The 22,853-nt window shown below is 50.3% G+C and overlaps 2 protein-coding genes across 2 annotated transcripts in view; one reads left to right on the top strand and one right to left on the bottom strand.

Annotated features, from left to right (window-relative positions):
* Positions 1–18,315, top strand: part of ARHGEF4 (Rho guanine nucleotide exchange factor 4) — a 250,864-nt gene extending 232,549 nt beyond the window's left edge. Inside the window, 9 exon segments of the mRNA XM_032354033.1 lie at positions 8,236–8,415; positions 9,439–9,615; positions 9,690–9,869; positions 11,507–11,739; positions 12,053–12,182; positions 13,538–13,669; positions 14,425–14,668; positions 15,400–15,477; positions 15,997–18,315. Of these exon segments, the coding sequence (XP_032209924.1) occupies positions 8,236–8,415; positions 9,439–9,615; positions 9,690–9,869; positions 11,507–11,739; positions 12,053–12,182; positions 13,538–13,669; positions 14,425–14,668; positions 15,400–15,477; positions 15,997–16,175 (1,533 nt within the window). The 3' untranslated portion in view covers positions 16,176–18,315.
* Positions 17,973–22,853, bottom strand: part of FAM168B (family with sequence similarity 168 member B) — a 43,149-nt gene continuing 38,268 nt past the window's right edge. The window contains exon 7 of the mRNA XM_032354034.1: positions 17,973–22,602. The gene's annotated coding sequence lies outside the window, so the exon portion shown is untranslated. The remainder of the gene's footprint in view (positions 22,603–22,853) is intronic.

Here is a 22,853-nt window from a genome sequence, read left to right as displayed (position 1 = left end):
TGTTCCAGTTACCTCTTTTATGCCCTGTTTGGGGACAATGACTACACTTAACTCTCCATGGGGTAGAGTAGTGTCAGCTTGAAAACACCCAGGGCCAGGACTGAAAGTTTTCTAGTGGCCAGCATACCAAGAGCAGCTTTCCTCCTCCCTCCCCAAGACATGGTCCTGGGGGCTTATCCCTCATCTGCCCTTCTCCCTGTCAGTCCTGCCACCTTGGCAGCCTGGGTGGGCCACTCCCTGCTGCCATCTCCACCTACTCTACCCTCCCTGGCTTAGCACCATCTAGCTTGAACCCCTCAAGGGTGAAGGCTTTCGCTTTCAAACTATTCTGGCTTTGTTTTTGGTCATGAAACATACACAAAAAAAGATGTTGCCACTGTGTTCCCTGCTATACACCCAGTTCCCCAGGCAGGGCAGAGGGCACCCCTTAGTTCTTGGTCCCAGCCCCGGTTCAGAAATTCTTCTGCCCCAGGCTGGTCAGCTATAGGGGAGATCTTACACCAGAACTGGGCCTTGGATGGAGCCTTAAAGTATGGTCCTCAGGCCAGTCCAGCAACAGGTAGTACAATAGACCCATAGCACTCAGCATGCACTGGCCAGTGGAGTCCCAGAACTTCCTTCTGTCCTTTCTTCCCTGGTGTTTAATGGTTCTGTAACTACAGGGGCACAATAGAACATCTGGCCCAAAGTCAGGGCTTCCAAGCTGCTCCCTACCAAAGGGCATGTCACATAGTATTACCACAGGAGCCCTGGGATTTGGGGTGGCAGAGAGCCTTTGATGCTTTCTCTTCCCCCACAATCCTCCTGAGAGCTTGAGGGAGCAAATCTTGAGCCTAGTTTCCTGAAGAACTGAAGAGATACAGAAATAAGACAACCAGACAGACAACTAGACAACCAGACAGATGGGACCAGGCTGAACCATCAGCTCTGAGGCAGGCAGCCAGCCTCTCTGGACACAATCCTGAACCACTCCTGGTACACACATCCAGCATCTGCTTAGGGTGTTCAGCAGGATGGGAATGTCCTTAGTGCACTCATCTGTACTCACTCACGTGTATGTGGTACTGACCCACACATAGAAACCTGAACATACAGAAACAAAGTCACTCACATGTGAATACCCACCTCTGCACATATTCCATCACTCATACCCCCATGGAACCTGAAAATCTCTACTCACTTCTGACCTGCTTTTAAGTCTCCTCAGCCCCCACAGCTGCACCCCTCTGATGGCATGGTGACTGTGACAGAGCTCGCTGTTATAGATGGACTGACAGACACCTGCACATGACACCTATAGTGTTAAGTTTGCAGCCTCCATCAGGAAGAAAGTGTAAACTCCTGCATAGTTGACATAAGGTTTTGTTTTGTTTCACGATTTCATTTCTTTTAGAGAGTATGTGCACCAGAGGAGGGAGGAGCAGAGAAAAGGGAGAAGCAGACTCCCCACTGAGCAGGGATTCTGATGTGGGGCTACATCCCAGAACCCTGGGATCATGACCTGAGACGAAGGCAGACGTCCAACCAACTGGGAGCCACCCAGGCACCCTGACATAGGGTTTTTTTAAAAAAAGCTGTTGAGCCACATGCAGAAGAATGAAACTGGGCCCTTACCTCACAAGATACATAAAAAGCAACTCAAAATGGATTAAAGACTCAAACCAAAAACCTGAAACCATAAAGCTACTAGAAGAAAACAGGGGAAAGCTTCTTGACACTGGTCTGGGCAATGGTTTTTTGGGTATGATACCAAAAGCACAGGTAACAAAAACAAAAATAGGTAAGTGGGACTACACTAAACTATAAGCTTCTGTACAGTGAAAGGAAACTGTCAACAGAGTGAAAAGGCAGTCTGGAATGGGAGAATACATTTGCAAACATGTACCTGATAAAGGATTAATATCCAGAATATATAAGTAATGCATATCCAGAATATATAAGTAACTCATTAATATCCAGAATATATAAGTAACTCATGAATAGTAGAAAAAACAAATAATTCATTTTAAAAATGGACAAAGGGCCTGAATAGACATTTTTCCAAAGAAGATACACAAATCGCCAACAGATATATGGACAAACACATGGAACATCATTAATCATCAGGGAAATGCTAATCAAAACCACAATGAAGTATCACTTTACATCTCTTAGAATGCCCATTATTAAAAAGACAAAAGATAAGTTTGGTGACAATGTAGAGAAAAGGAAACTTTTAAACTGTTGGTGGGGATATAGATTGGTAGAGCCAGTATGGAAAACAGTATCGAAGTTCCTCAAAAAATTTTAAATAGAATTATTATTTAATCCAGAAATCCTATTTCTGGACATTCCAAAAGAATTGAGATCAGATCTCAAAGAGATACCTGCATTCCCATCTTCACTGCAGCATTATTCATAGTAGTAAAGTCATGGAAGTAACCTAAGTGCCCATTGACAGATGAATGGACAAGGAAAATGTGGTATATATACTATGAAATACTATTCAGTCTTAAAAAAGGAAAGTCCACCATTTGCGACGACATGGATGAATGTGGAGGATATTATGCTAAGTGAAATAAGCCAGACACAGAAAGGCAAAAAATGCATGATCTTATTTACATATGTAATCTAAAAGTCAAACTCATAGAAGCAGAGAGAAGAACACGATGATTGCCTGGAGTTGGGGGAGGGAGAAAGGGGGAAATGTCAGACAAAGGGATACAAAGTGTGTGTGAGATGAATAAATTCTGGAGATCTAAGGTGCAACATGATCATAGTTAACAATACGTTGTGCACTTTAAATTTGCGAAGAGGATATATCTTAAGAGTTGTCACCGCAATAGGGACACCTGGGTGGCTCAGTCCGTTAAAGGGCTGCCTTCCGCTCAGGTCATGATCCCAGGATCCCAGGGTGGAGTCCCGCATCAGGCTCCTTGCTGCGGGGGGAATCTGCTTCTCCCTCTCTCTCTGCCTGCAGCTCCCCCTGCTTGCTCTCTCTCTCTCCCTTTCTCTCTGAAAAATAAATAAACTTTAAAAAAAAAAAGTTGTCACCACACATAGGCAAATGGTAAGTGTGTGAGGTGACAGATATGGTAATTAGATATACAATTCGTATTTATCACTTACACCTCAATAAATCTGGGAGGGGATGACTAGCAGCTGAAGAAGCCAGCTGCTTTCCCAAAGGAACAAAATACTGCTCTGATGTGTCAGTAAGGAGAGGTCCTGAGTCAGGGCCTCAATGGAGCACCTCAATGTGGATGACCTTTAGTCTGCCCAGAGTTCAAATCCTGATTCCACCATCCATGTATACCCATGAGATTTTATGAGTGCGTAAACTACCTGAACTTTTAGAGCCACATTTACTCCTCTGAAGTGGAGGCCACGATAGCTCTTGGTGTTAGGAATCAGAACTCCTGGTTGGTCCCCACAGCTGAGATGCCTCAGTATCTACGAACTGCCTCAGTATCTACGAACTCCCGCAGCACCCCAGAGCGCCTCCATACCCCCGCCCCCCGCCCTCCGCCCCCCGCCCCCCCGCCCCCCCGCCCCCCGCCCCCCGCCCTCCGCCCTCCGCCCTCCGCCCTCCCCAGCGCCACCGCGGTCCTCTGCGTCTGGGCGGCCGAGGGCCAGAACCATCTAGTGGACCTTGAGAGGTTCCCCGGACATGTAGCCCGGAAAGCGCTAAGGGCAGAGCGCCGCGCAAGCCCAAGCCTCCTTACCCCTCCCACCCGCCTCCTCCGCCCCTGCGGTCGCTCCGTTGCTATGGCTGCGGGGCCTGAGAGACAAGGCGCGCACAACGCTGGCTGAGCCAGAGGAGCCCCGGGCTGGGCGAGCGCAGGCGGCTCCGCCCCCTCCGGGAGCTCCCGGCTGCCGTGCTCCCGCCCTATCTCAGCGGGACCTCCGGGCCGCCAGGAGCCCGGAGGCTGGGCGCCATGGCCAGGGCCCCGCAGTCCCGGCGACGCCCCGCGGCGCCCGGGAGCGCCCTGCGCGCCTTGCTGCGCTGCAACCTGCCCCCCGGCGCCCAGCGCGTGGTGGTCTTCGCCGTGCTGGCGCTCCTGGTCCTCATCAACGTCGTACTGATATTCCTGCTGGCCTTCCGCTGACTGCCTGGGCAGGGCGCTGCGGGGAACCGCGCAGGGGTGAGTGGCGCCAGCGTTGGGCTCCTTCGGCAGCCGCGCGTCTTCCCTTTCAACCCTGTCCTTGGTGCCCGCAAGGCTCCCAGCCCGCAGTGGCCGGAGGTGCGGCTATTGGCCCCCGTCTTGCCCCCGCGAGTCTTGTACGGGAGGCCTCCCCTTCCAGCCCCATGTGCCAAGGCCTGGTCTGTATGCACGCCCCGCTGGGGATGCGACCTTGCAGGTGATTCAGGGGCGTAATGACACTTGTGCCACGGGTTCTTTCCATCTGTCCTTTGTACATGTATGCATGTGTATGTGTGTGTGTGTGCAGGCGTGTGTGCGTGTGTCTAAAATGGCGCATCTCTGTGTGAAACTGAGGATGTGGATGCAGCTGTGACCACGGCTGTGTATGGTTGCCTGGAATTTGTACATGTGATTGCCTTGTGAGCGGAACTGGACCTGCGTTTCTGTGTGGGTTGAAGTGTCTAGGAAGTGATTGGGCTCCTCTTCATATGTCATCTGCCCTTGCTTTTCCTATTTTAGGTGTTAGTGGTCTCAGATAACCTGCTCCCACTTCAGGTAGAGCCCCTCCTGCATCCCCTCGAAGGTGGGCATTCTGAATACTCCTTAGCCCTTGCTGTACAGGGACCCAAAGTAGCTGAGCCACATTCTTTCCCAGACTGTCTGATTGGAATCCTCTGTTAGTCTGCATATGTGAGAGAGGAGGAGATGGGGCAGGGTGAGAAACATAGTGGGTGGTCATCAGGGGGAGCTTTGAGGCAAAGCCTGGCTTCTTGAAGCCTGTCAGAATCTCTGGGGTACAGGAGTGGATCCTGCCCCCTGTCCCTTCACGGGAACAGTTCCCCCAGCTGGCCTCCGCACAAGTATTCCATGTCTCAGAGCCAGCTTCTTCTCCCCACTGCCAGGCCAAGAAAGAGCCTGCAACCCTTGCGGCTCAGCCTACTGGACTTGAATCTGGGCTTCCATGCAACTGCACCTCAGACAGGGAGCATCAGGAAGGACCTCTGCCCAGAAACCATGCAGTGTGGGCTCTGGTGGCCTCTGAGCTGTCCTGGAGTTAGAACGTATCTCTGACCTCTTGGAGCTACATTTTATCTTGGTGACATGGCTTAAATGGTTAATGTCCTTGCTCTAACTTGACAGAATGCCTCACATTTGTAGATCTAGAGGAGCTTTGTGGCCCAGGGAGAGCACATCGTTACTTTGGTCATTGACCAATTTGGGCATTGGTCAGGACCAAAGCACAGGGAGATCAGGGGAATTACTTATGGCTGTGTGTCTGTCAAGTACCTCCTGTGCACAGCAAGGTACTGGGACAAGGAAGTAACAAAGGTGACCATCCCCACCACCACCAAGGGCTTCTGGATGATTGGAAAATGCAGGCATAGGGGCTTGTCCATAAAGGTTTCAGGAACCATTGTCTCTCTGGGAAGCCCGGCCTCTTTGTCCCACACCTAGAGCCCTTCTCCTGCAGCTATATAGGAAACCACCTCTATAGGATCTGCACCTCTCTGCAAGGGCTGGCAGAGGAAAGCAGCAGGAGGACTGGCACATATAAAAGTGGCTTTTTCTCAGGGCTCATTTGAGAGAACCCAGGGTTAGGAAGAGACACCTGACCTGGTTAATATTAGTAGGGAATAGCCTTGGCAGGGAAATGGTGGGAAGCTGGGCTGTGTGGAGTGTGTCTGCATTATGTGTTCCCTGCCTGGGCTCCAGGAGTGAAAGGCAGCTTCTACGCTGTCCTGGAGACCTGCATGTGCACCTGGTGTAAACTGAGGATGGACAGCATTCACCTGCAGTGTTCTCAGGAGATCAAAGTGGAGCATCCCATTAAGCGACTGTATAAATGTGTTTTGCCAGGTGCATGTCGGGGTGTGTGCAGAAAGAGGGAGTCTCAGGACACTCACCTCTCAAAGGTCAAAACTACCCAAATACCCTGTAGTCATTTCCTCCATTGTGATGCATACACTTCCCTGAGGTCATACACACCCTCTGTCCTTATGCTTACAATCACTCTTGCTCACACACATCTTCTGTCCTGATGCATCAGCTCACCTGTGATCACTGTCCCTGAAAGAGGACATTCACCTGCAAACCACATTCTCATTGGCTCACCCACACCACCCTTGAGTACGCTGCTTCTTCCTTGTCTTCAGGCAAGATCCTTCATGAGTAGGAGTGGTAGCCTGCTCATGTGGAGTGTGCCAGCTCTGGGATACTTAGTCCAGTACCTGCTCACTAGGTACAGCAGGCACTTTCATGAGGCCTCCCTGAGTCCTCTTGTCTGATCTTGTTCATATTGCAGCCAGGAGGTCTTGATCCTGGGGACCAGGCCTTCCTGCAGAAGAGGACATACCTGTAGTAGGTCTTTTTAGCTGGGGTGAGTTCAATGGTCCCTCGAGGAGGCATGCAGCCCCCCAGGAATAAATAACCCAGTGCTTGGTGCCCAGGGTCTCTGGGTGGGCATCAGGAATCTGCAGCCCCTGAATGGCTGTTGCATGGGAGAGTAGGTCTACAAGTTGGCTGTGGATCATTCGGGGGAGTGGTTTCATCAGGGTTTAGAGCAGGTTTCATCCCCAGAGAACACGAACTGGAGGTTTCTGAATGTGCTTGCTAAGGCCCTACCCTGGAGGAAGGTTCCAACCTGAGTGGGCTCTGGTACCCAGGTGGCCTATCCCACCCTTCCCCTTGCCCATTCAGGGCCTAGGGGAGACCTCCTAGCTACTGGAGCTCTCAGGTGAAGACTCAGACAGTCAGGCTGCTGCCCGGCTCTGGATCCCATTTCAGTCTGAGAAAAAGCACATACACTGAGCTGGGAGCACCCAGAGAAGGCACCACTGGACCTGAAGCCAAGGAAGGATTCAACTTACGAGTGGGGGCAGAGGCCAGCAGTTCAGAGGAAGAGATAGTTGGTGCAGAGGGCCTGGCTGGTGATGCTCTGAGGCCTTAATTGCCAAAGAGGCACCCTGAGGAGCCAACATTTGGTCCCACTAGAGAGAGGCATGTATCTCACCTCTTGTATAGCCCCCAACCTACCTCTCCCTCTTGTCCTAAGCCTCAGGGCCATTCATTATTCATGGAGAAGAAACTGAGCCCACTGTTACAGGAAAGCAGGCATCAGCACAACAGGAAATGGGGCTCTAAGCACAAGGGCTGCCTGGGGCGCAAGGGGGAGGGAGGGAGTCCCACCTCCCTGCCTCTCAGGGTAAGGGAGCGTTCCTACTGATTTGAGGTCCATGACCATGTGGGAGGAAGGAAACACACTAAATTATTTCAGCAGAGAGAAGTCAAAGAATTGTGAGCCCCATAAAGAGTGCTGGATTCCATAACCAAGTGCATAAGAACAATCCTGAAGTATCTGTTACAGAAATAGCAGCTTCAAGATGTACCTACCTCCCCTAGACCTAGGGAATAAAGAAAAGAGGTTGAAATAATTAAAGATGAGGATTCCTTGGGCCTGGGACCTAGAAGTCTGAGGCTAGGTGCTGCTCAGCTAGTGCGGAGGGCTGGGGGAGATGGCAAGGGAGGGCCATGAGACTGGTTCTATAAATGTTCAAAAAGCAGATCCAGCTATTGTGATAGCTGGGTCCCCATGTACCTGAGAGGAGTGGCACTGCTGCTTGCCAGGGGACCTCACATAATGCAAGTCCACAAGAAGACAGTAGGAGGGAATAAGCCCCTTCTCCCTCCAGCCTTGTGGTCTCCTTCCAGTGCCACATTAGGAGGACCTAATGTGAGCAGAGATGGTAAATGAAGCTGAGGGTAATAATTAAATCACCGGTCTAGTGGGGTGGGTGGAAGATGTGCCCTATGCAGGGGAGTGAGCAACACACTTGCTTCTCAGATTCTGTGGCTCACCAGGATTCTGGTGGTCAAATTCACTTCAGGCTTCATCATGAGCCCTGCCAGTCTAGACATGCCCAAGGCATAGTCCTGTCCCCTGAAGAATGACTGACTCAGAGGGACCCTCTGTTCACCCCTCTGTAACATGAGTCAGGATCTCCTCTTTGCAGGGCTGCTAAGGGATGGAGGGCAGAGGGCAGAAACACCGTTCCCCATGAAGAGGTCTACGACAGCCTTCCCACTGATCTGCTATCTGTGGCTCTCTCCACAGCTCATCAGTGATGGCAGTGTGGTCTGTGCTGAGGCACTCTGGGACCATGTCACCATGGATGACCAGGAACTGGGCTTCAAAGCTGGGGATGTCATCGAAGTAATGGATGCCACCAACAGAGAGTGGTGGTGGGGTCGTGTTGCCGACGGCGAGGGCTGGTTTCCAGCCACCTTTGTGCGGGTATGGCACCAGCCTGTGCTGCTCCTATGCCCATAAGGAATCAACTGGCTCTGTTCAGAAGTGCAGACCTGAAACTGCTCTGGTGTCCGAGGTCCTGGGCATAGACTTACCCCACCCCTGCCTCCCCCCACCCTCGGGACTGTGCTGAGACTGCAAGGCTGTGGGTTGGGGTGGGAAGTGAGGTGTCAAGAAGGCCAGCTACAGTGTGACACAGGCTTCCTCCTCCTGCAGAGCCATCACCAAATCCTGCCTGCTCCCTGCCTGAGGGCATTGAGGGGTGCCCTCAGTGTCAGAAAGGAATGGGTCAGAAATGATGGTGTGTGGATTCCTCCAGGGGGAATCTGCATGTTAGAATTCCATCACCACAGACAACTCAACACCAGGCATTTACTAAATCAGGTGCAGAAAATTTGGGCGGGCATCTCAGTTAACAACTTTCACAATGCCCTGGGATCTGGGAAAAGCTACTTACACCTGAGAAAATTGACGCATGGACTAGTTAAGTCTTTAGCACAAGAGACCACAGGAAGGGGACCCAGAGCCTAACTGTGGCAGCCTTTGGTCTCCAAGTAAGGAATCATGGTGCCCTCTCAAAAGCCAGGTGGAGTGCAGTGGAGAGGAGATATCGCAGACCTTGGGGTTCACTGCTTCTCCTGCCCCAAACCCCGTAGATAAGCTGCCCACTCTCCACCTCCAGCCTGTCCTACTTACAGGTGGGAAAGCCAGAAAGGCCCCATCACCCATCCACTTCTGTCACAGCCCCTAAAGGGTCTGCCCCTTGTGAGCAGGCACTCGTTCCAAACCGTGAGAGAATGAGCATTTGCTTCGCTCCCAGGACTGAGTCCAGAAACAGCAGAGGAGGGAGAGTGGGTGCGGTCTCGGGTATTGGGGGTAAAAAGGCTGGTGGGTCTATGCATCTTCCGAGCCTCAGTTCCCTGCTGCCGCCGCGTGCCGGTCGCAGGGCGCTGACCCTTGGTAGGGGCTGACCTGAGGCGGCGCTGACCAGCCGCGCGCTGCCTGCAGCTGCGGGTGAACCAGGACGAGCCCGCCGATGAGGAGGCTTTGCGGGCCGGAGACGGAGAGGCCGAGGATGGAGGGGCCGAGGCGCAGAGCAGCAAGGACCAGATGCGGACCAACGTCATCAACGAGATCCTCAGCACCGAGCGGGACTACATCAAGCACCTGCGCGACATCTGCGAGGTGAGGCCGGGCGAGGGGCGCGGAGGCTGGCGTGGGCGGGTCCGGACAGAGACCTGACGGGTTGCGGGCCTCAGGGCTACATCAGGCAATGTCGCAAGCGCGCCGACATGTTCAGCGAAGAGCAGCTGCGCACCATTTTCGGGAACATTGAGGACATCTACCGGTGCCAGAAGGCGTTTGTGAAGGCGCTGGAGCAGAGGTTCAACAGGGAGCGCCCCCACCTGAGCGAACTGGGCGCCTGCTTCCTGGAGCACGTGAGCACTCCCCGCCCTAGACACCCTGCTCCCCAGGACCTACTCGCCCTGTCTCCCCACTAGGCAGGCCCCCTTCCCTGCCCATCTCTGCTGGGGGTACGCGGCCCACTACACACACACCCTGGCCCCAGCACAAAGCCTCCCTTTGCCCTTGTCTCCCATGCCTGCCTCATCTCAGAAGTCCAACCTGCAGGCTAAAGCCCAGGAAACTTGCTGCTCTTTTCCCAGAAGCTTCCAGGCCTCACACCCTTACTGCCCAACAGCCCTCACGCTCCCACAGTTTTTGCAGCGTCTCTCCTTATTTGGGAGGCAGACCAAGTCAGAGAAGGCTCCCTGGAGCAGGGGTGCCTGGGCATCTGTCTGAAAACATTTGCTTGGGCTAGAGTAAGTAGAAGGCAGAGCTGGGCTGGGCCACCTCTTGAGCATCTTCAGAGCTGTTCATAACAGATTCTGGGCTTCTTCACACAGCGAGAAAACTAATTTGTGGAATGTACAGTGCTTACTTCCACTCTAAATGCCAACTGGCATTTAGCCAAGGTTCATGGGACTGGTCTGGGCTAGATGGACTCCTACTGGCCTCACCTGGTAAGGAATGCACTTGTTACTATCTCTCTCTTGTGGCAGTTATGTGGGGTTGAGCAGAGGATGCCAAGGCCAGCCCATGAAGGACAGTATGTGTTCTTTCTTGGTGTTGGAAGGGCTCTGGTACCTCACTCCAATGGCAGAAGTAAAGCTGGAAAGGGAGACCTTACAATCCCCAAGCAGGGACTAGTGGTAGGTCAGAGCACCTGAGTGAGTATGGGATTTGCAGCCAGTTATTCAACAGGCAGAGCTGTGATGGGGGCAGGAAGGGGAAGGCGGGCACTTTATCGATATTACCTAGTGTAACCATCCCAGCAACCCACCAGTCAGCCAACTGCTGTTACTCTCCTATCCCATCTAAATCCATGAAATCCTAGTCACTATGGGGCACACCCAATCTTGCTCTCACTCTACATAGATGAAACTTAAAAAAAAAAAAAAAGGCACCATGAGTCTCATACGATACACACAATATGGATGGTATCTGTCACATTATGTTGAACAAAGTGGCAGTTTCATATATGAAGCCAGAGCTTTGTGAAGAAGCAAGACACTGGGCTGAGGATGAATACAATCCAGAGGACATAGCCATAGACCCTGACATCCATTTAATCTCTCATAATCTCTTTCCCCTCTCCCTCCTTCTCCCTGTCTTTCCCTTTCCCTCTCCTTCATTCCTTCTTTCCCTCTCTTTGTGCCTGTCCCTCCCCCTCTCTCTCCTTCTCTCTCTGGTTTTTGGCCTTGATAATGCTTCCTTATTAGCATCATTGATTTCATCCAAAAAACCAGACATGCAGTCAGAATATCTGCTTGAGGGCCCTGCTGAGAAAGCTGGGTGGCGACAGGGCACACACATGCCTCAGTTTTCAGATTGCTCACATCCCTGAGCCTGATTCCACATAGTTTGTGCCCAGTAAAGTAGGTAAGATAAAGCCTGAGCCCTGTAAACCCAGTTCCTGAAGGAAGTGCAGAGGCTCCCTCCTGATGCTGTGCCTGAGTTGCCTGGGTGGCCTGAGGGACAGGTCACCATCCTAATCTCCAGCTGTGCCCCTCAGCAAGCAGACTTCCAGATCTACTCGGAGTACTGCAACAACCACCCCAATGCCTGTGTGGAGCTGTCCCGGCTTACCAAGCTCAGCAAGTACGTGTACTTCTTTGAGGCCTGCCGGCTGCTGCAGAAGATGATAGACATCTCACTGGACGGCTTCCTGCTGACACCAGTGCAGAAGATCTGCAAGTACCCTCTGCAGCTGGCTGAGCTACTCAAATACACACCCCCCCAGCACAGGTAGGAGGCCTCTGGGAAGGCTGCTCGAGGCTCTTCCTGCCCCAAGTCAGCCGGTTAGTTGAGTCCTGGTAGTGTGTGCACACTGTTATAGGCACCGGCTGACAGCCCATGGTAAAACAGTCCCTGCTGTCACATGCTGTCCTTGCAGTGAGGAAAGAGGACAAAAATGGGATATTTAGTTCTGCTGCCTGGTCAGGTGTGCATTGACAAGTGAAGAACTGGCCAAGAGCAGAGCCCTGGAGGGAAGCAGCTTCACAGGGGGCCCTCTCTGCTCTCTGTAGTGCAGCCTTCTTCCATCTCACTTCTGCCCCAGGGATTTCAAGGACGTGGAAGCAGCCTTACATGCCATGAGGAATGTGGCCCAGCTCATCAACGAACGGAAACGAAGGCTTGAAAACATTGACAAGATTGCTCAGTGGCAGAGCTCCATAGAGGACTGGGAGGTGAGGGTCCCACACCCCAGAAAATACCATGGGGCTCTGCCCCTGAAAAATCTAGGAAGGAGCTGCAGCAGGGAGCCATGGTCTTGGGCGATGGCGAACAGGAACTAGTGGTAAGAAAGCTAGTCCTCTGCCCAGGCCAACCCACCCAAGCACTGAGCTGCAGGCCTGTGGCCCCTTTCCTGGTCAAGAGTGTAGGGCATGTGTGAGATAGGATGTCGTTCCTGGTGCAGCTGGCCAGCCCAGCAGGACAGTAACTGTTGGGACTCCTCCCAACAGAAGGGTTCAGGCTTGCCACAGCAGAACCAAAAACTGGTTGCCATGGGTCAGAGCCTCCTGGTTCCATTCTTCTGGCTTACACATACCCCTTTTATCTGCCAGTCTTGCCTTCTAAAGCAGCCAGAGTCCTGAACTCATGGGGACATTCCCGTCCTCCAGAGGTCTTCCTGTCATCTCACCTCCACCCATTAGCCATAAAATGTTATGAAAATACAGATTATTGGGCCCCACCCAGAAAATAGAGACTTAGAATCCCTGGTGGGGATGTTGAGCAATGTGTTGTTTTGTTTGGGGTTTTTTATTTTCCTAGTGGCTGGTTCTGAGGCCCACCCCTGGCCAAGGACCCACACGAATTCACTTATTTCAAACTAAATAGCTGCCAAAAACTCCTGGCTGTGGTTTGCAATTCCCAGGAGGAATGGGAAGGGGGCCTGGGTTAACCTGAAAGCTTTAAGTCTGATGATGGGGCTTCAGGTACTAACTACATTTAGATGAGAAAACTTCCTTAGCCCCTAAAAGACAAGGTTCACAGGTGACTTCTAGCCAGGTCTAATTATTCTCGAGCTCAGCACTGATTGAAATATCATGGGAGCCACATAGGTAATAGTGTATGTTCTAGTAGTCATCTTAAAACAGAAAAAAAAGCAGGTGAAATTAATTTTAATAATGTTTTATTTAACTCCGTATACCCAAAGTATCATCTTAGTGTGTACTCAACATAAAATCATTAAATATTTCAGATTCTTTATTGTCTTCAAAATTGGTGTTACTTTACTTACATGACATCTCAGCAGGGATTAGCCATATTTCAAGTGCACATGCCACTGGCTGCCACGGGGCCCCATTTTGAAGAGACAAGCAACTTGTCAGTCAGACAACCTTTCCACTCTCCACCCTCCCCAACAACCCCCACCACTTCCTTGGGCTTCAAGAGCAACCCCTCCTTCGGTGGCCTGCTGCTTGATACCTGTCAGTGGGGAGCCCGCCCAACCCATGATGGAGGCAGGAGGCAGTGCCTAGCGGAGAGGGCTTCCAATGTTGGGTGCATTCAGCTCACAGCTCTCCTTGGCGTTTCCCAGGGGGAAGATCTCCTGGTCAGGAGCTCAGAACTCATCTACTCGGGGGAACTGACTCGTGTTACCCAGCCACAAGCTAAGAGCCAGCAGAGGATGTTTTTTCTCTTTGATCACCAGCTCATCTATTGCAAGAAGGTACCAGATTTGCTGTGCCCTGCTGGATGAGCCATTTAGAGCAGGAGTGGAGGGGTGAGGCTCAGGGCTGGGAGTAACTGCCAAAGAAAAGGAGCCACACACAGGTGGCTCCTTTTCCTGGGGAACTTCAGTGGAGCAGGCCCTTCCCTGGTCCGGCTTCTAGGACTGGGATGAGGGTGATTCTCTGCAGAGGGAGCCAGATAGCAGTGGCCCTCACAGTCTAACCAGTGTTGTTAGTACTCTCTTGCCTAACCTAGGCCCTACTTGCTTCTAAACCCACCTCCCCTATCCCTGCAAACCTCAGTTCCCTGAGCCCTGGGGTCCTTGCTCATACTGCCTCTTCACTGTTCGCTTCTACTCTCAACATGTGGCCCAAGTGCCTGGCCACTGGCCTTGGACCCAGCCTGCTAGGCCTGGTACTCTTAACTTCATGTGGGATGAGCCGTGGGCCATTGTTTCCATGACTGCCTCACCATGAAACTATGGGTACCCTAAAGATCCTCCAGGCCAGTCAGTAACTTCACTGAAGGAGTGAGGCTCCTCCATCATGTGTTCAGCACACAGGTGTGGGCCACACCACGTTCACTCTGCCGTCTTGAGCTCACTGTCTGCTGGGGAAGTGGGTGAGCAGCTCACTGGCCCTTCCAATTGCAGGATGCGGGGTGAGGCATAAACATGGTCAGGAGAGTGGTTCAGAGGCCTGGGAGGGACCCTGACAAGCAGAACAGACCAAGAGCTCACAGAGTCTCTGGCAGGACCTTCTCCGCCGGGATGTGCTGTACTATAAGGGCCGAGTGGATATGGATGGACAGGAGGTGGTGGATCTGGAGGATGGAAAAGACAGAGACCTCCACGTGAGTGTCAAGAATGCTTTCCGGCTGCTCTGCGGCGCCACAGGAGAGAGCCACCTGCTGTGTGCCAGGAAGTCTGAGCAGAAACAGCGCTGGCTCAAGGCCTTCACCAAGGAGAGGGAACAGGTGCGGCTGGACCAGGAGACAGGTGCGAGACCCCACCATCCTTGCTCCACTGTGAGGGCCCACTCAGCCCTCCTAAACTCTGAATGCAAGGTCAGGAGAACCTTGAGACTGTGAGACAGCATGTCCCACAGCCCAAGGACCTCAGGTTTTGGTAAGGCTCCAGAACCTCTTCATTTCAGCCCCAGGGCATGGGTCTCCTGGCCTGTTTGGGGTTTGCTTCCAAAACAGTCACATATGTACGCACACTTTATAAGGTGGGGGCCCTCTGCTCAGGTGCAGAAACCTGGTGAGGCCCCTTTCTAGCATGGACCATTCAAGTAGGATTTGGGCACTGGCTTTGAGAAGACTCCACTCCAACATAAGCAAGGCACTTCTGCTACTGCATTCCTCTCCTCACCAGCATCAGGCTCAGAGTGATCTGATTGGATCTTGGTCTGGGAAAGCCATATGGAGAGAATGGACACTAGATGTTGGAGACATCAGAGATTGGGTCAGGGTGAGAGATGGGATAGGGCAAGATGTGGGGAGGGCCCTTGTGCATGTCCTCTGCCTGGTTGGCCAAGGTAGGCTGGCTGAGCAGGATGCTGAGCATCTGCAGCCTGATGGGACCCCAGACCCTGTGGGGAGGTGCAGGACCACAGAGGACCACAGATTCCAGGAGGCACAGGACAAGAGAAATATTGGCTGGGGTGGTGGAACGGCAGCCAAGTCCTCAAAGTAAGCAGAGGTATTATTTGTGGCCCTCTCTCCCAGGCTTCTCCATCACCGAGCTGCAGAGAAAGCAAGCCATGCTGAATGCCAGCAAGCAGCAGGCCACTGGGAAGCCCAAATGTAAGTGGATGGTACCCTAACTCCTCCCATAGCAGCCTGACCCTACCCATGATCAAACTTTTCTCTAATCCCCCAAAGCAAAGCCAGCTAGTACCTGAAGTTCCTCTGCTGCCCACTGCCCTTTCTATTTGTTCCTGAAGATGGGTGTTAAGAGGCCACTGGTAACAAAACTTCAGTGTGCAGTTTATTTTGCACTCAATTCCCTTGGGCACCCCAGAGCAGTAGCATTAGTGACAGCACACCTCCCCAGGCAGGATTTCTGCAGGCCTTATACAGTCACCTGGCAAGAAGCTCATATCCCCATTCCTACAGATGTTGCCTGGCAACAATGCCTGGCATGGAGCCTGTTCCATGGAGGAGCTCCAGGGCCCCACCCCATCTCTGCAGACTAGAGGGTGGCCCAGGCCACTGGGTATGATGGGCCCCATAGGAAGGAAGTTCCCTTGCATGGGACAGGCCCTATTCTATTCCCTACGGAACAGAGGCTGCTGCTATGCCCTGTGCCACTTGGCTCCCTAGGCACTTATGATCCCTGCTTCTGCTCAGCTCTCAGCCGGCCTTACTACCTGGCACGCCAGAAGCACCCAGTACTGCCCACCAGCCTGCCTCAGCAACAGGTCTTGGTATTGGCAGAGCCCAAGAGGAAGCCGTCCACCTTCTGGCACAGCATTAGCCGACTGGCACCCTTCCGCAAGTGAGACAGCTCCCCATCCGACAGCACTGTCTGGACCTGCCTCACCACTGGGCCTCCAGCTTTTTCTCCCTGAGGCCCACCGCATGTGGCCTACTCTGCAGGTCATGCCCAATGGAAGTTACAGGCTGAGTGAGGGACTGCTCGGCACCCCATTCATGGATTGTTCCCCACTACCGGTGCACTGAAGACACCAGCTGGAGGGGCAGGGGCCCATAGCAGTCAGCCTCCTGCCATCCTCTGGACCTCTATGGGGCCTCCTGGGAGCCACAGCTCAGAGCCACCAGCCAGGCCAATGTGTTGAGAGGACTGGCCGCTCTGAACCCTCTTCTCTGGACATCTGATCGTCCCTCCTCCCGTTTCCGCTGGGCAGGAGACCATCTGCCTTTTTAGCCCCTGCAAAGTTGGGCTGTCCCTCTGCCCTCCAACTGTCTCTGAGGCCCCCAGTCCCCAGCTGGTGGTGCCAAGCAACTTGCATCCCTGGAGGGTGGTAGTCAGAATTCTGTGCACAAAAATGTCTGGCCCAGAGCCCACTCATTTTCGCCTTCTAGTCCCTCTAGACACTCCTGGCTGCTGGACAACCTTCCTCACTTGTGATGTGTTTACAGTGGAAAGAAAACAAAACCATAGTCACTACATACTTCTGTCAGGGTTTGTGATCAGTCCATGTGTAGCTGTGGGTTGACTCCAGAACCTGATCCTTTTTTTTTTTTTTTTGTTTGGATTGTGCTGTTTTTCTAACAATGGGGAAAAAGAACTGTTACTAGTGACCTAGTGACACAGAAAGATTGCCTTACCCTAAGTGAGCGTGAGAAGCCATACAGACTGAATTCTGTGGCCCAGCATCCAGGACTGACCCACCAATCCAGAGGTTGATGGGCATGTGAGCTAGAGGGAAGGAAGCCCAAGTCCTGCTGAGAAAGGTCACCCATGAGTACAGCCACGACCTGCCTTGTGGGTGTGGAACACTGAGCTTTCCCTCTGGCCCACAGGAATTCAGCAGCATGTACAGTCAGTCACTCTTGCACTATACCTTCTCCAAGCCACAAACCACATTTAATTTCATAAAGAAATTTATGAAAAATAACCTGGCTGCCAGCCCTTGTTTTTCCATTTTGTCTGTGTATTTTCTTCTTTGCATGCCCCATCCTTCCTGTATCTCTTATACCTGTCTCTGCCCTGGACCTTTCCTTCAACAGAAAGGATGAGACCAGCATCACCCACTGTGGTGGGAGAGCTCACTTATATGCAGACCATGCCCTCAGAGTTTTGATGGATAGAAGCAAAGGTGACAGGGAACCTCAGAGGCTCAGAAGGAGCTGGGAGGACAGTGTGTGGCCTGGGAGCTGTCCTGGTGTGGGATACAGCTGGCTCAGCTCCTCCAACCTATTTGGGCCTGGAAGCCTCCCTGTCTGCTCCAGAGTCAATGTTTAGCTAAAGTTGGCAAATGTCAATTTGGGGAACAGAAAGTCTGTAATCTTCCTTAGGTCTTAGCATCCTCCTCAGTGAAATGGAGCTAAGAATGTGTCCTCCAAGGAGGACCCAGGCCACAGGACCAGGAGAAGAGGAACAGGGCCAGCTTTCCTCCCCTCTCCCGGGGGCAACAGTCCCCACAACCTGCTGCCTCCACACGCCCTCACACACTGTGATGTCGGTGCCATACAAGGTCACCAGGGCTGAGCACCATAAAGCCTCTGCACCCAAAACCTGGATTTCCTAACTTGAAACTCCTAACTTGGCCTCCCAGCCATGCCATACCACCTCAAGATAAAACCTGCAGGGAAATAAAATTAAAATCACAATATGCAACACAAGTCAATCTTTATTGAAAACTGCAGTATTAATACATAACAATTCTTGTTACAATAAACGTGCTTTTAAGAATTTTAAATCTGAGCTCATCTACTCATCAGATTGCATAAAAAATTAAAATAGTATGAATTTACACATAATGGAACTGGCTCAGGATGGATGTTCCATTCCTTTGTATTGACTGACACCATAAGTTCAATGCAGAGGTGAGGGATGCCTTTAACACTGGAAGACAATGCTGACTTAAGCTTAAAAAAAGTACCAGGGGAATGGTCTAAAAAAACAGTATTTAAAAATCATTAAAAAGGAAGGAAAAAAAAAAAAAAAAGGAACCATTTCCTAGTCAGTCACAACCCATGTGGCTCCTTGGGGCCTCTCCTCCAACACAGCTACCTGTGATCACAGCCATCACAGTAATCCTGACAGGAGTACAGCACAGCCCAACTATTTTACTGACCACTAGTCTGCACAGGACCCATGGGAGAGCGACAAGGCTCAGGAGGCCCAAATGAGACACCTGTTCTAACACATCCACCCTGGGAGCACGGGTCTCCTGAAGCCTTCTGCAGGCTTCCTGAACAGACCCCTGCCTCTCTCTGTCTCCCTGTCCCAAGTAAGTAAACTTTAGTCCTGGGCATTCAGATAAGGTTACCCTATCGTTTTCTGTTCTTCAAATGAATTGGTCAGGGGGGAGTGCTGCATGGTAAGTGGGGGGAAACAAATCCTCTGAAACATATAAGAACAACTTTGCGACTTTCTATCCAAAAAGATCAGACCCTTTTCTGCAGCAGTCATCTGCAAGTCTGTTCAAAAAAGTCTGATGCACTTTCAGAAAGCTCAGGTGAGTAATAAAGAGCTCAGGGAAAAAACACAAACATTTGAGATGTGCTAGAGAGAAGAGCTAAGCAGTCTGCCCTTCCCCTGAGCCAACCACACTCTTCAGTAGAGACACCCCACCCACCCTTAGAAAGCACCAGAGAAGAACCAGAAGCTAACCCCCCACCCTCAAGCCATTCACCCTTAAAACTGCCCATAAGTCTGCTGATAGGTCAGACAGGTAACCTGTCCTGTCTGGGCAATACTTAGATTGGCAATGACTAGGGAATCCAGTCATTAGCTGCCAGAAAGAGAGATGGTGGCCCAACTGTCAGAGAAACACTGTTCCAATTGTTTACAAGAACTGGTGAAGAAGCCTAGATTTCCTTTTGGATGTAGGCCCCAATGTTGATGTGGTTGGTGTATACCACCTTTTCATTACCGACTGGCAGGCACACTCACAGAAACCCATATGCCAGGTATATCCAAAGTGCCTTAAGAATGTACTTTCTCTCCTTATAGAAGTGATGGTGCCACCAGATGGAGCAAAGCACTGTATGCTCAGTGTGCAAAAGGCAAGATGCTCACCAACCAGGTGCCCAGCCCAAGGCTCAAGACCTCCCTCATGTCCTGTAAATACTACATTTGCATAGCACTCAAGAAACATTCACAGAATAGCAACTGGTAGGCCTAATAACCATACCAACAAGAATGTTCTGAAAAGATTTAACATGCGACATAAAAGGTTCTGGAAGCGCCTTGTCTCTGTGCCTATCACTATGAATGGCCTTGGCCCTGATGATGTTGGCCTCACTTCACAGAGGCAGCAAACTGATGGGACCAACACTCATCACTAAACACTCAAGTCACCTGGCCCAGATCGAAATAAAATTTCCATAAGCAAAAAATCGGACCTCCTAAGCCTCAGCAGAGAGGCTGTAGAACAACTTTTTTTTTTTTAAATACCCATGATGACGTTCATGTTTAGAGGAATTAGGTCCTTCACTTTCACTTGCCTATCTCCACTTCTAAAAGAACCATAATTCAGCTGAAAGACTCTCAAATTAGGAATGTCACATACAAAAAGAAAAGTGAAGCTTCTCTGAATGTTCCATTATTATGCTTGGGATATCAAATTATGCAGCTCTTTAACAGAAGTCTATTCCTTAATTAATTTTACTGGAATTAAATGTTGTTAAAATTACAACCTATGATAGCATTGCTACTATTCATATGTCCAGATTCCTACCTGCTAGACAAGATCTACCTTTCATTATCATATTTGATAGCTCAAGCCCTATCAGTTCAAAACGGGAAAGATTTCCAGAGATGTAATCCATTATGCAAAAGTATTTGATAAAGTACTCACCTTCACAAAAGGGAAAAAAGATTAAAAAAAAAAAAAAAACTCTAAGGGGGAAAGTGTTTATGAAGCCGATATAAATGAAGGCAAAATGCAATCTACCCTTCTTGCTCTCAAAGACACCGTTTAATTCAGTGCTTGTGAAAACACTCACCCTGTGTGTGCCAGGTCTCAAGCAAGCCCAATGAAGCATCATCTATAACTTCTATCTTTCTGCTCAATTCAAATGACCCCACCCCTTTACATATAGTTTTGTGTGTGTGTGTCTATGTGCGTGTGCGCGTATGTGCCCATTTTGTGATATTCAGGGCTTTCCTAAAGCATACATTAAAACTGTATTTTCTCCTAATCTACTACCCTAAACTGGGGAAACTGGCTTTTCCTCTACTTGGGCAGTTCACCCCTGCAACCCTTAGAAATGATCAGATATTTATTACAAACCATTTACTATGGAATTACCAACAAAGAGTTGAAGAAGTGGACACAAATCGTGTGCCTGAAGTAAATGGTTCTCACACACACTCACACACACACACACACACACACACACACACACACACACACGGGTTAAGTGCTAATAAAGCAATTTAAAGTACTTATCAGAGTAAGCACACTATGTTAACAGACATTAGGAATAAGGACTCTTCTGTTTACAATGATCCATGCAAAAATATTCCTAAACTTCTTATAAAATAAAATGTGAAAAAGAAAATTATGGGGTATTTACTATAAAAAAATAAGGTTACGAAAGGCTCAGGGGTCAGGTGTCCTACTCACCAAACGGGGCCGAATGCCAAACCAGTGCCAGAGTCCTGACCTAGCTGCCAGAGATGGAGGGGTAAGGTTCCCTCCCCAACCAAAGCCCACAACACTTAAAACAATGATGGGGGTGAATAGGAGCATACCCCACTCCCACATGACAGCCTGCTGAAAGGGAACAAAACCCTCACCCTCCCACTCCCTCTGAACAGACACATACTCCCATCAATACAAGTTGGGCACACTTAGGCAAAAAAATCCTCTTCATTTCTTATGTACAATATTCAGACTCTAAACACAAAACCATTTCCAAGTAAACCCTGGCAGGCAAAAACATTCTGATGCTGCCTGGCCCTTTGCTGTCCATACCTGCTTTGTGCCAAGAGCCCTCAGCTTAAAGACATAGCAGACTAGGCTCACAGACAAGAGGCACCAGCTCTTCCCTCACACCTCCACAGACCCACCTCCAGAAGCAGCCTCCAAATGGTTTCGGATGACAAGTCCCCATCAGGTGGATAGGCCCAACATAGCCACAGCCCTGCCTCTCCACAAGAAACAACTTCAAATAAAGTTTGTTCCCTTTTACTAGTTCTTAAATATATAATTTTCTTCATAACAGACGGCTGAAATCTTTGCCCGTCGTGGAGATGGTGGTGAGAATAACAATGCCTACATAGGTTTTCAATGGACTGAAATATTTCTTGAGGGGAGGGCAGAAGGAATGGTTTCCTAAATTAAATAAAGGAGAGAAGCCAATACCTTCTCCAAGTGTGGCTATTTCTCCTTCACATATCTTCCATCCCAGGAAAATAATTTAGTTGTATATAGGACTTTTCCAGTAAAGATACAGAAAACCTCATCTCTATCTATAAGAGGCTTGTCATAAAAACTTAGATGGCAGAGAAAATTGCTTTGCTGATGAAGACCACCTCTTGCCCCTAACTATACTGGCCACACAACTCTACACTTTCATGATGGATTTTTAAGAATGTCCATACCACAATGCCCCGCAAGAATAAATGGCAAGAAAGGAATGCCCAGTAAGCTGTGTCCCAAGCAGTGGCAGCCCACCCTGCACTCTCCCCGTCCCTCCAACTCTCTCCCCACGCCATGCAGTAAGAATGAAAGAAACAGATGGCTGAAAACTCAAAGTCCACGTTACCAACTGGCAACCCACCTCAACCCCAAAGGCTGAAGAATCATCATCTAAGGGATTTCAGATATTCTATGAAGAAATTCACTTTAACACTTATAACTTTAAGACTCTGCATACATTACAACAGTGCATTAGTGATACAAGTTATAAAATGCTTTTCCATTCCTTTGGGTTTTGCATATGATGGTTTTGCATCAGTCACTGCAGGTAGATTGAGCAAGCTTTGTTTTTGTGTTTGTTTTTTAAACATGCATTCAACTAGGTATGATTCAGAATAGATTAATACTCCCTTTTTATCATTACAGTTAGCTAAAAAATTGCCAGGCAGCCCACAGAACAGGATTTGCTTTAAGACCAACCCACAGAGTTAGTTGGAGACTAATGGTGCTGGGACCTGCTGGGCTGGGCCATAGTAGTGTTTAGCTAAGTGTAGAGAGCATTAAGAAGAAAGTCCAGGTTGGAGGCACGAGGCCTGCAGCACCAGCTGTGGAACCTCCATGATGTGACTGCACAGCTCCATCCTCAAACCTGGCAGGGGGAAAAAGACAGATAGACAGTCAACAAAGAGTACCTCTGACACCACTGTTCCAAAAAGAAGGTGTTTCATTCAACTCAAGGAAGACAAAATCCACTAGGACCAGAAAGGACAGCAAGGAGAGGCCACTGCTCCTGGTTCCTGTGGACCTCAGAGAGACTTCCAGTTACAACCAGAATCCTATTTTCTGCAAAACCAGTGGGAGATTACAGCATGGAACAGGAAAGGAACAAAGTCTATAGTG

Source organism: Mustela erminea, chromosome 8 (genome assembly GCF_009829155.1).
Source record: "Mustela erminea isolate mMusErm1 chromosome 8, mMusErm1.Pri, whole genome shotgun sequence".
Classification (NCBI taxonomy): domain Eukaryota; kingdom Metazoa; phylum Chordata; class Mammalia; order Carnivora; family Mustelidae; genus Mustela; species Mustela erminea.
Note: the sequence above shows the minus strand (reverse complement) of the source record. Positions and strands in the feature narration are given on the sequence as shown.